This window comes from Glycine max, chromosome 2 (genome assembly GCF_000004515.6).
Source record: "Glycine max cultivar Williams 82 chromosome 2, Glycine_max_v4.0, whole genome shotgun sequence".
Classification (NCBI taxonomy): domain Eukaryota; kingdom Viridiplantae; phylum Streptophyta; class Magnoliopsida; order Fabales; family Fabaceae; genus Glycine; species Glycine max.
Window position 1 is genome coordinate 47,834,566 of NC_016089.4, and position 13,005 is coordinate 47,847,570.

General features: G+C 33.7%; 2 protein-coding genes across 5 annotated transcripts; both read right to left on the reverse strand.

Moving 5' to 3' along the window:
• Nucleotides 1–658: 658 nt before the first annotated feature.
• LOC100800203 (putative late embryogenesis abundant protein) lies at nt 659–3,179 on the reverse strand. Of its 3 annotated transcripts, none has more exons than XM_041006254.1 (3): nt 3,035–3,179; nt 1,595–2,552; nt 659–937 (listed from the first exon to the last, which is right to left on the reverse strand). In XM_041006254.1, exons 2-3 carry the CDS (start codon nt 2,548–2,550, stop codon nt 934–936), a joined length of 960 nt encoding a protein of 319 aa, XP_040862188.1. In that variant the 5' UTR covers nt 2,551–2,552; nt 3,035–3,179; the 3' UTR covers nt 659–933. The 3 variants fall into 3 exon arrangements, with proteins under 3 accessions (XP_040862188.1, XP_006574437.1, NP_001242703.2); XM_006574374.4 differs by having other exon boundaries at nt 659–933; nt 1,594–2,552; NM_001255774.3 differs by having other exon boundaries at nt 659–930; nt 1,594–2,552; nt 3,035–3,156.
• A 1,492-nt stretch (nt 3,180–4,671) lies between these two features.
• LOC100800736 (stomatal closure-related actin-binding protein 1) lies at nt 4,672–10,825 on the reverse strand. 2 transcript variants are annotated; one of them, XM_006575553.4, is made up of 13 exons: nt 10,542–10,825; nt 9,945–10,247; nt 9,621–9,749; nt 9,177–9,269; nt 8,876–9,016; nt 8,143–8,211; nt 7,847–7,930; nt 6,946–7,126; nt 6,340–6,456; nt 6,106–6,164; nt 5,744–5,878; nt 5,299–5,448; nt 4,672–5,196 (listed from the first exon to the last, which is right to left on the reverse strand). In XM_006575553.4, the coding sequence occupies exons 2-13, from the start codon at nt 10,224–10,226 to the stop codon at nt 5,152–5,154; spliced, it is 1,485 nt and encodes a 494-aa protein (XP_006575616.1). In that variant the 5' UTR covers nt 10,227–10,247; nt 10,542–10,825; the 3' UTR covers nt 4,672–5,151. The 2 variants fall into 2 exon arrangements, with proteins under 2 accessions (XP_006575616.1, XP_003519505.1); XM_003519457.5 differs by lacking the exon at nt 10,542–10,825 and adding an exon at nt 10,377–10,518.
• Nucleotides 10,826–13,005: the final 2,180 nt, after the last annotated feature.

Sequence of the window (13,005 nt, forward strand, 5' to 3'; positions counted from 1 at the left end):
AAAAAAATTACAAGTTTTATAAGCAATTTTGGAAAAACCTCTGTCAATAATATATACCATCTTATAAACTCAAGTCGAAGATCTCTCATAGACTCTTATTTCTTCTGCTTAAATACCAACCCCCTCTCTAACTTGAAGTGTCTCTGTTTTCATAGACTTATATTTTATAGTGAATGACTACTAAACAGCTTAGATAGTAGTACAAACTAATTACTACTTTTTACATTTCCAAGGCCATCGAAAATAAAATTTTAAAAGTTAAATGTGAATCAAATATAAATTCCAAAAACACCAATTTATAATGCATGGTAAACAATTTTGAAATCATCATTAATTTCAGATATACTCATCATTGAATCAAGAATTACTGGTATTTTGGCACAATAGATGTGAGTCTAGGAGAGAACCTTCTCTTTATGGTCGTACTCTGAATTGCCGATTATAACAGTTACTAGGAAGATGCATTTTTTTGTCTTAATACTTAGACCAGCACAGGCACAAAACTTTGTAGTGTTTTCATGTTGTTTGGTACGAGCACACTTTCAAACTTTTCAATAGAACTGTTTGATTTATACCTGTTAGATAACATAAACAGAAACCACACACATGACACAACCCTCAACTCAAAACAAGCCATAAACAATTCTCAATTCCAGAATGACAAAGCAAACCCCACCTCTTAGATAAAATAAATAAAACCGGCCACACACAAAGTTTCAAGGCAAATGATCTTTTATCTCACATTAAAACAGCACTAGATTGTCATGATCATCAATAAAGTACAACTAGAAATTTTCAAGATTCTTATCCTAGCACATAATTTGAATGTCAACTTGATCTCTCAAGATACATAAAAATTCGCCATCAGAACTCAGAAAGTAATGCCCGCTTTATTTATAGCTAGTAATAACCTGCTACAATTCTTCATTCCTGCTAAGAAAAATATAATAGACAAAAGTTATGACACAAGAAAATACAACTTATACAACAAGATAAAGAAAAAATATTGAGCTGCTTAGTCACATTACCAAGAGTTAGTTTAGGGGAAGCGCAGCACGACTTCAGATAAAAACTTTCTTGTATATATATTGAAAATGTAAGACAAAAAATTGTTCACTATATCTATTCTCAGCTTTCCAGCTAAGTGGAGGTAAAGTTTTAGAATACTTGATTCTGGAGCGTTTCTATTATATTGAAGATATGCAAGGGATTGACAATGGCCATATATGTTAACTCAAAGCAAGCTCCCCAAAGCAACATAACAATACTCTTATGTCTACTAGGGAATGATTGTGTTGGTATCTCAAGTTCCACTCAGACTGTGAAGCCTGAGATAGAGGAAGATATTGCCACCAGCGGTTAAAAGAAACTTCCATGTAGTTCACCTTATAAACATATATATGCATGCATGCATAACAACAAATAAAAAAGATGACATTTTGTTATTTATGATTAATGATTGAACATGCAAATGTATTCAATTCATTAACCTGCATTTATATGCTGATATGCATAGTTGCATACCAATACCTTGTAATTTTCTAGAGAAAGTGGAAAACGAAGAAAGGAAACAGGATATATAGATTAACGTACCTCATCATCGTCATCATCATCATAATCACGATCTTCCTTCTTTTTCTTAAGACGGGTAGTACCACCTTCTTTGCTGATGGGCAACTTCATTGCTCCAAAGGGAGTGTCAACATCAATATGTCCTTTTATGGTGTAAGCAGTTCCTCTTCCTCTAATCATGTCCCATAGTGCAGAGCCAAAATCCTTAGGCCTGAAGGTAATTGGAATATCAATATAACTAATTCCACTTTTTTCAATTTTAGCAGACTTGGTGAGTTCTGCACCACCAATGCTAACATCACCAAGCCAGACCTCATAATCGAGCGCGTTGAGGCCGAGGTCAAAATCATTCTTGTTTTCCAACTTCAAGTGAAGAGTTGCAATTGTCTCTTCAAAAGAGAACCTTTCAAAATGAATCTTCTCAAGATCAATATCAGGCTTGTATGGTATGGGAATTTCTCCAGTTTTCTCCAAAGGTAGAGTTAGCCTTCCCAAGATGGGAACATCAAAAATGAGACTAACCTTCACCCTATAAGGAATGATGCTTCCAGGTTTAATATCAGCATATGTTTGCTTGATGTCATCATAAATCAAAGTGACAGGAATTTTGACAGTTTGCTCTCCATGTGCATGGATGGTACCCGCATCAGGTATCAATCCGGAAACTAGCTTCCTTCCATCACTGTCAACCAAGTAATCTATGTCAATCAGAGGGATCGGCACCGGATTCGGGTTCTTGATGAGCACATCAACAACAAGATCTGCCTTGTGAAGATTAATTGATGGAATGTGTATCGCAGTAACATCGGCACTCGGCTTCCCAAACCCAATAGCTTCCTCAATCTTCTCACCAATGTCATGAATGAAATCCTTCACCTTCTCAATGAATCCACCCTTCCCCTCCTCTTGATCATCTTCCTTGTGCTTTTCATCCTTGCTACCCCTTTCCACCTCTTCTGGCTTATCAGATGTCGACATATCTAAATCGCAGATAGTAAATGCATATAACAGTTAGCTTGATTGAGCAAGATCCAATCAGATCACACAACAAATCAAAGTCAACCAAAGAGTCACAATTTAACTATCTGATCAATTATTTGCAAAAGAAAACACTGCAACATGCTGGATCACTAGCATTAGCACTAGATACAAACATGTCATTCAAAATACAAACTTTAGATCTCCATGCTCCAAAAAATGCAGCAAAACTCATCATTCCTTACAAGGGTAATACTAGAAAAAAAATATTTTATTTGTATTTTTATTATGTAATTACATTTTGTCACTGGATTTCCCTATAACCAAAATGGAGATAAACAGAATCATAAGGGCAATGCTTGATCAATTGAGTAGAATATAAGATACCAACTCCAGAAAAATCCAAAAAATGAAGCATGGTCTAATTGGCCTAAAGGTGGATCATACATATAGTGTAAATAAAGTAGAGAGAGTAGAGAAGTACCTGAAAATTGAGATGAGATCAGTGATCAAAGTGAGAGAGAGAGAGTATAACTGTGATTGTCTGAATGAGATTAACAAAACACAACAGCAGAGAGATCAAGATTTCGTAGGAGGGAAATAATTAAATAAATTTAAAAAATACAAAATTGTATATATATATATATATATATATATATATATATCATGAGAGTTTTGGATTACATCAAGGATCAGATATTTGCCACTGACACATGAAGAAATGGTAGCCGTTGATTGAAAGTCTGGGTTGTTTTGACCATAAAACCGACCATTTCCACTCTGTAAAGCATGGTCCACACGGAATGTACATGCGCCTCCTGCCCACATTGTGTTATTGTTTATTGTTTAAGGAGGGAAAAGTCACCAACCACTCACTTTCTCAAATTTCAACTTTATTAAGGTTACAAATTGAAATTACTACAAAGTTGAGAAAAAGTCTGAATATGATTAAAAACTTATTAATTATTGAGTTAAAATTATTAAATATTTTTATTAAATTTATTATTGATAATTAAATGTACTTAATCATAGAATAGTCAAGTTTTAAATATACTGCTATTTTAGTAAAGTTTTAGAAAAAAAACCTAATTAATAAAAATAATATCACTCAATCAAATTTAAAATTATTATAATGTAAAATAAAAAGATAACATTCATGAGTCAAAAGAGACAGACACGTCGAGTCATTTTTTAATTCAATTTTTAATCAAACAATCCTCACTATTCAATGTTTTTTCTTAATTATTATTTCAATTAAAATGACAAAAAAAATGAAGGGCTAGAAGAAGAGATAGATAGAACAGGAATGTTCTGTTTATTGCTAACTACAAAAAGAATCTTTAATTCAATCATTTAAAATCATATGAATTATTAGTATATTGGTATTTTAAAAATTGAGTTTAATTTTTAGGACTAATTTTATAAGAAATTTTTATGACAAATAGTGACAAAAAAGAGATTATTTTAGAAAAATAATTTAGTAATCAAAATTTTTAAAAACTAAGTGATGCATATAACTTTTAAGGACCAAAGTAAATCACTTTGAATGACTAAATTAAATCATTGAAGGATTAATTCGGTAAAAAAATGTTTTTTTTAATTGAGTACTGACAAAAAAAGAGTTTTTAAAATTTTAATTTAGTAATCAAAATCTAAAACATTAAATAATGAAGTGATGCGTATAACTTTGAAGGACCAAATTAAAAGTTTTCTCTAAATACAAAGAATATATTTTTATACTTATTTTAGAATTGCAATAGATGAATATATTAATTTTTGTCAAAAAGATGTAGAGTGTATTTAACAAGTCACTTAAGTAGTTTATAAGTTGGTTTGATTAACTTACAAGTTTATTTTCTCTTTTTCCTTTAGAGAAGAAATGTAGAATCTAACTGTTCATGGATGAGAAACTCTAGAGCTAATAGCTGTTAGCTTCCAATTAACATTGCACAGTTACACGCATTACACCAAAAACAAATAGCTCAAAGGCTAATAACAATATATTAAGCAGACAATAAGATTTTACTCTTCTGCAATTTTTTTTTTCAATTTTGGTTATTGCTGAGAATTCCTAATTTATGGATAAACCTCCTATTCATATACAGTTGCAATGGTAGGCAGTAGACAAAAACATTTTTATTTTATAGTATCTTGGACACTACATTGGATTCTTTTGAGATAAATCTAGCAATATACATTGGAGTCTTCTATATTATATTACATAATGAGGGTAGATTCACATATTGTCCTGTTCACGAGGCCAGTGTCCATAGACAAAATGCAATTGGAGTTCTCAGTAATTGTCTGAATGTCTGTCCATCAAATACAACCAATTAGCATCTCAAACACTTTGAGACGGCAGCCATGGAATCTATAATAATTATAATGTAAGCTAAAACTTGCGTCTCACAGAGGCAAATAAAAAAATGCCTTGGACTGATGAAACAAAATTATATAAATGATTCATACCACAAGGTGTGAATCATTACTAACTTACCAATATAACAAGGCAGATTTTACTGGTGAAATAACACTTATAATACAAGGTAGAAAAACTCATAATTACAAAAGGGGAAGAAAATCAGATGTTAAGGAGGACCATCATGTCCCTAGAGGAGCTCTGTCATCTGGTCCAGCAAGCATGATCTGGCATTATTTGCATTTGCAATTTAGAAATGGTGACCAAAAAATAAAAAAAGAGAAAAGTTGAATTCTGAAATTCTAAATGTAAGTTTCAGAAAGACATACATTACAGTCAAATGCAAATCTCCTTGCAAGCATGATGGCTGCATTCCTTTCCCTCTCTGATTCAAAGGCTAATACAAAAGAATGACCTTGCATTGGCTGCCAAAATAGTGCCTGCGCTGCAGCATTTCCGCCTCCGCGAACTCCACAAAGCTGAAGAAAACAAAATCAAAATCGCAATGGATGACCAAATTCCAGATTATCATAAATGACAAGAGAGGGAGGAGGGAGGAATACATTATAAAGAGAAAGAAAACAAATGCATTTTCAAACACAGAAATATGGCTTCAAATAATTCTTCAATGCATAAGGTATATATTCACACCACACATAATGATTAACAGCCAGTAGAGAACTGAGTGCAAGAAAGGGGTTAGAACATTGCATTGCTTTTCACAATCAAAATATGTCAATAAAAAATATAGATATCATCAACAATTTGAAATACCTGCATTGAACTTGAATAGTATTCTTTGGCAATTGTTGTCTTTCCTTTACAAAGTTTAATCCTCATCTTACCAACATGAAGCACATGAATAGATTCAGTTGGATGATGTGAACCATTCATCTGCGTTACAACCACCTGCAAAGTAGTAAATGCAACCCAACTTTATAAATTGTAATGTGGAGAACACAGTACAAGACAACAGCAGTTCGTCAAAACTAAACACTGCTTTTAAAAATTTGATTAAAAGACTAAAGCAAGTCAGCAACAACCCATGGAACCATACACATTTGGGTCAAAAAACAGCTCAGTTTAACAAGGCTTTCATATAATTATATAAAAGTTAAAAGGATAGAACAACATACATTGAATTCAGTGTCATGTTTGCGCATTAGTGCCTCTACATACGTTCCCAAACCAGCAGCTGCATAAGAGTAGAAAAGAAATTAAAGCTCAACAAGATTGCACAACAAACATGTTTCAATCTCTTAAAACTGATAAGAAAACAACTTTATGTTTGAAATAGAAACAAATATATAGAAGCAATGTCTGTAAATGACAACTAATGCAAATGAGGATAACTCAAATTAAAACCAGACCTGGATCTATTGGACCAGCAGTTGAAAGTGTGATGTGCTCGTTTTCTGAAATAATATCAACTTGTAATATGCGTCCAACATCAAAAGGTTCAGGGGCATAAACTGATTTGGTTGCTCCTGAGAAAGTTGTATTATATGATGAGCAAAGATAAAAACGAGGAACTAATTGGATGACATATTTAATAACAATCAGCCTTCCAGTATCTAGAACAGAACATCTTACATAATAACCCCCATTGACAGTTAAGATTCTGATTGATTAACATTAATGTATAATGATAACCATAAAAAGCAAGTCAGACATATGAATAAAAAAAGTCATTAGTATATACACAAAACAAGCAGTCAGTTTGAACATACATCTATGATGAAAAAGGTTAACAACCAGTTTATCAGTAGGTGAGGGTTTGAGTGCTGCCAGTATGACATTTATAATTTTCTATAAATACTAAGGATTGAGTTGTCGTCACCAACACTGTTATTCAAATTCTGCCTCTGGGAAGTGACATAATAAAAAATGCTATACCAGAAGTAGAAAAATGCATAAACCAAGAGTCTATTGACTTGCATACTCGACATAAAAAGAAAACCGCACAGAAACAATACCTGAGATAAGTTCTTTTTTGGCACCATCAGACGACACACAATACCACTGAATTGCACATCTTGAAACTTCAGGGGCATTATCAGAGCAAGGTTGAATTTGCAAATAAGAACCTAATGTTTCATTCCCTTCAAGTTCATATAAATGTGGAACATTTTCCCCACCTTTCTTCGTCCTTGTTAACTGAACAGTAGCATCAAGGATAATCAGTAAAAGAAGCTTACAATGGTCAATGGAAGACAATCACAAAATTCCTTCATTTAAGCAAAGAAACTTAACATTCACTTAGACAACAATATAGTTTAACATCAAATCCCAAATTCTAATTCTTATTCTTATAATTAAAAATCATCATGGAATTTTCCATCACAATGTGCAAGACATTAGAACATTCCCCCAAGTCTATCTAAAGATCGTACACAGCAGAAAAAAGAATATGGAAATTTGCATGTTTGATGTTTTTCATATTGTATTTAGTTTCTTTTCTTTTTTATATCACTAATAGAAAAATAAAAAGAAATATGAAAGAATTATAGGACCAGATTTTCAGTATTGCCAGAAAATTTAACAGTATGAAGGTATTTGCTGCATGACCTGAAGCATAGATGACATAAAACGCCCCCTGTTAGTTGTGATACACACACAACAATTGACAAAGCATGTTATCCCCATAATCCGTGCATGATGTCAAACCATGGAATGAACACGTATTCTCAATCGCCAAACCAAAAACCAAACTATAAAACCAAATTGAAGTTACCAAAAGTGATTCATCATAACATGCTACTTAAAAAACAAGCAGCCTAAAGTATTCCACATAATGCTGAGAAAATATCAAAGAATTGACAATGGATGCATTTCATATAACAATCTTTTCAACATGACATAAGATGACAGGCATACCTCCTTCTGAAGTCTAAGATACTGTCTAGTCTTCTCTGCGAGTTGAGCCCTCAATGCTCGAAGCTCATGTTCCATATCCATGACCTACATATCAATCAACAATCAATGTATTCATCACTTTGAAATAACTTGATAAAATGTTAACAATAAAGCAAAATGAAGTCTAAGAAAATAAAGGGAAGAAAGCCAATTCTTCACAGGAGAACACACAAGAGAAATGGAACCTAGAAAAAGAGAATGCATTTGAAATAGCAGTTAGATGAGAGACAGAATAGGAAGATGTGTTCAATATATACCTTGCTTGGCTGATGCAGCATTTTAATTCTTCGAGCCTCTTGAACCTCCTTCATTAATTGCTCCATGTCCTAACCATAGTGCCAAATGTTATTCAAATGATTATTACTAACAATGCATAGAAAGGGGAAGCAGTAGCTCAAGGGTATCACATGATAACTATTGGGAAAAACCCAAGTCTCACTTTGGCTAAAGATAAGGCCAATATAGAGTATATAAGTGGGGAGCAACCCTCATTAGCTTTTAGGATTGAGTTAGGCTCAAACCGACATTTTAAGATGGTATCAAAGTCTATTCTAGATCCATTAAATGGACCGCCCACCATGTAATCCACACACCAAGTCCAAAAGTGTTGGGCATGAAGGGGTATATTGGGAAAAACCCAAGTCCCACTTTGGTTAGAGATAAGGCCAATATAGAATATATAAGTGGGGGACAATCCTCACCCTATGAACTAGCTTTTGAGGTTGAGTTAAGCCCAAATCCACATTCTAAGAATAATAATAGCCAAAAGTGTAATATGTTTAGTTGAGGGCTCTAGGCTTTCAAGGAGAATGGAAAACAATAACCTTGAAGAATAATTTTTAAAAAATAAATAAAATCTTAAACATAATTTTAAAAAAAAAAATCTCGAGCAAATGATATATGAGTCTGATGCACTTGTCATTATGGCATCATGAATTACCAAATTCCCCTATAATAAAACATGACAAATGACAAGTAAATAGCACAAACCTGTTTCCCGGAAGCTTGAGACATTCTCTCATGTTCTTGAAGTGCCTCTTCCACTCGTTGAACTGCTGCTCTGGCATCCTCTATTTCAGCACGAGCAAAAGCTCTTTCCTCATCAACAAGTTTCTTAGCATCTTCAGAAGCCTATAAATTAATCTAAACTCTCAGCATTGGTAAAGGAAATTTCTTTATGCGGGCATGTAAAGAAGATATAAACTAACAACATATTTCTTTGCTCCTTTCTTTTTTTTTTTTTTCCTATTTCTAATTAAATTCTTCCATCACATAAAAGAAGTTAACTCACCTGCTTAAGAAAATTTGCAAGCTTCTTCACCTCTGCCTTCTCTTGTATTAGTTCCCCTTCCCTCTGAGTCAATTGAACTGCTAGAGCTTCAACCTGAAGAATCCCCACAATAAGTTACAGTTGCAACTGAACATTCTATTAAAAAATTAAAATATTAAAAAACTTAAATTCTTTTTCTGTGATTGGAGCAATGAAAGTATTATCTAGATAAGAAAATTTTCTACCACAAGCTTATGCAAAATTTAAGTATTCCCAAGTTTATTCTCAAAGCCTTTCCATTTCACCACATACACACTCCCGATTTGACTTTTATAGAGAACAAACAAGACTTTATATTTATATTGTCAGCTTCATACGGAATAAACATGAACATATGTTTACTAGATAGAAATAAAGGTGAAGTATGTATCTTCTTTTTAAAAAAAATAAAATAAAAATACTAACCATAGCAATAGCTTCTTCCACATCATCCTTGTTTCTGCCTGCCACACGCCCTTTTAAGGATTCAAGTGCATCTCTAAGCTTTTTCAAAAGAACATGTTTTTCCAATGATGCTGCCTCTCTAAGTCTAGCCTGAACTTCACCAGCATACAAAAAGCTTAGTTAAAAAAGGGCAATCAGTTTCTTAGGAAACTACGAATATGATAAGTGACCATTTCAATTGCAAACATTTCACAATAAGAATCTCAGGTTGCAAAACCCTCCAAAAGGAAGAACTATATTCCTATGGAAAATAAAAATTGAGTTTCAACCAGAAGGAAGGGTAACCTCTTCAGACAACTTAGCCGCCGCCGCCAAACCCTTCTCGAATTTACTAGCAAGGTCGCGAACCGAGAGACGATTATGCTGTTCCAACAGCTGTGCAGTCTCACGTGCAACAACCTCCTTCATTGATAGCACTTTTGGGTCATCCTTTGTCTCCATTATCTGATTATTTGCTCCAATTTTGTAATTAGGAAACCGAGCAGAAGCAAACACCACATCAGAAGAAACCGCTGGCACAGCCTCTCTTTGCATCGTATCACCAAAATCACGAGTCACCCTCGTCATTTTTCACAACCAAAAACACCTCTGCCAATCACAAAAAACACGCCCTTTAGCAAAGGTAATTCAACAAATTATACATGAAGAGAACAAAAACGAAAAAATACTAAACAAAACAAAACATAACAAAAATAAGAAACTAAAAAAAAGAGATACCATAACACCACAACCCATTAGGCCTATTGAAGTCAAAAGCATATTTTGAGAGTTCTCCACAAGGAAACTAAAGCCCCCAATTCCTTTTTTTTTTTTTTTTTTGAGTTGAAGCAGTGAGGAAAAGGGTATCAAGAAAAAGACAAAAAGAAGAAAGCTTTAACTTACAAGATCATGAGAAGGTAGAAAATGGGTAGCTAGGCTTGTGATTCTAGGATCAGATACAAAAAGGTGTTGCTCCAATTTGGTTATAGTACACAAGCAGCGGTCAGATCAATGGTTATATAGAGAGAGAGAGAATAAGCATATACATAGCATAAGCATATGGATAGAGAGAAAGATGAAAGCTTTGCTTTTTGAAAAGAGGAAGCGAAGGGAAAAAAGAATAGGTTGTGTTGTGCCGCCCGTGTGTGAAGTGAACGTTTTGTGTCTTTGTGTGCACGTTTGCCACAACCACAACAAAACAGCTTTGAATGGATTTAGGCTTTGTTGGTTTTGTGGAGGAAATTATAAAAAAGAGAGAAGAGAATAGAGACAATAGGTGTGAGGAAAAAATAAAATTATTGTATTCTAATTCAAATTTTTCTCAGCTTTGAATAGAATTGTTCTATTCTAATTCAAATAGAATTATTCTAACAAAAGATAAACTAATTAGATAACAAGATATTAGCAAAACAAGAATATTAAAACTAACTTGCTCCTTAAAGATAGGAACCACTGATTGACTAGGTTAATCCATTAAAACTGACTTACACTTAAAATATAGGAAACTAACTTATTTACTAAATCTTATTTTAAAAACTGAAAAATAAAATATTATGCAGTTACAAAAGTATATTTTCAACACTCCTCCTTGCTTTTGGAACTGCAAACTCCAATTTTTTGCCTTAAGAGTTCAAGTTTGTTGATAGGTAGTGACTTTGTGAACATGTCAGCTAGTTGATCTTTAGACTTGCAGTAAATTAAGTTCACTTCTCCACTTTGTTGCATCTTTATCAAATAATAAACCTTGATGTTGAAATGTTTAGTCTTCTCATGACACACGAGATTGTTTGCAATAGCAATGACTACTTGATTGTCAACAAAAATTTCAGTTTTGTTCTTTTGAGAAAATAGAATGTTTGACCTTGTTGTAGTAAGATACATAGAACATCCAATCAAACTCCCATAATATCTTTCATCAATGTTATCAACACCTTCTTCCTTGCTAAACTTCTCCTTTTGATTCATTGGTGTGCTAACAGATTTGCAATCCTCCATTTGAAACTTCTTCAAATTTTCTTTTGCATATTTCCTTTTTTTCATGTTTAGCATTCTTTCAAGATGGCAATGATCAAGTCTCTTGTGCCAGAGTTCCGTGGGTGTGACTTGAGTGAAATAGGTTGTATGCTCTTCTTCTGCTGGATCAAATGAAAAGTTTTTACCTTTCATTTTAACCCTTAGAACTTCCCGGCCAACAATGTCATAGATAAAGCAATGTTGATGTTCAAAGGACACTTTAAATCCCTTTTTAATCAACTGACCTACACTTAGCAAGTTTTGGTCAATGTTAGGTACATAAAGAACATATGATATTAATTTGATACCTAAACACGTTGAAATTGCAACAGTTCATTTTCCTTTTACTGGAATATAGCCACCATTCCCAATTCTGACCTTTGAGACATTAGTTGGCTTCAAATCCTTGAATAGAGTCTTATCATATGTCATGTGGTTCGTACAACCATTATCAATCAACCAACATTTAGAACTACTCCTCATCGAATAACATGTTGTAGCAAAAATATAATCTTCTTCCTCCTGCTCAACAACTTGGGCATCGGCTTCTTGCTGCTGAAATTTGCTTTTACAAATTATAGCTTCGTGTCCAAGCTTATTGCACTTGTTGCACTTTGCGTCTAGCCGTTTCCAACATTTGTATGGTGGGTGACCCAATTTTCCTCAATGTTGACAAGGTGGATAATTTTTATTTTTATCCTTACCTTTGTTTTGGTTGTTTGCACTATTTTCGCTGCTTGCTGGTTGATTCTTCTTGAAAAAATCCTTTTTGCTTTCATCAACTTCATGATGTTTGACAGGCAAAGCACCTTCGACAACACAATCTTGCCTCATCAACCTTCGCTGCTCTTGAGCTTGCAGGGCATGTAGCACTTCTGCCAATGTGATTTTCGACAGATCCTTTGTGTTCTCCAATGAAGCTATAGATGCTTCATACCTCTCTGGCACCGTTACCAAAATTTTCTCTACAATTCTCGAATCAGCAAAATCACTTCCCAACAACTTTATCTTGTTGGCAATACCCAACCATTTGTTTGAGTATTCTTTTATTGTCTTTGACTCTTGCATCCTTTGAAGCTCAAATTCCCTCCTTAAATTCAGCACTTGCATGCTTCGTATTCTATCATCTCCAGCGTATTCCTCTTTCAGATAATCCCAAATTGCTTTGGGTGATTTAAGAGTCATAATTCTTATGAATATCATTTGTGAAACACCAATGAACAAACATGACCTCGCCTTTGCCTTCTTCATCTTTCTTTCCTTGTGATTTTTAATTTGGGTCATGGTGGGATTTTCAGGCAGCGGATATATTTCATAATCTTCTTCCACAGCATCCCACAAATCCAAAGACTCC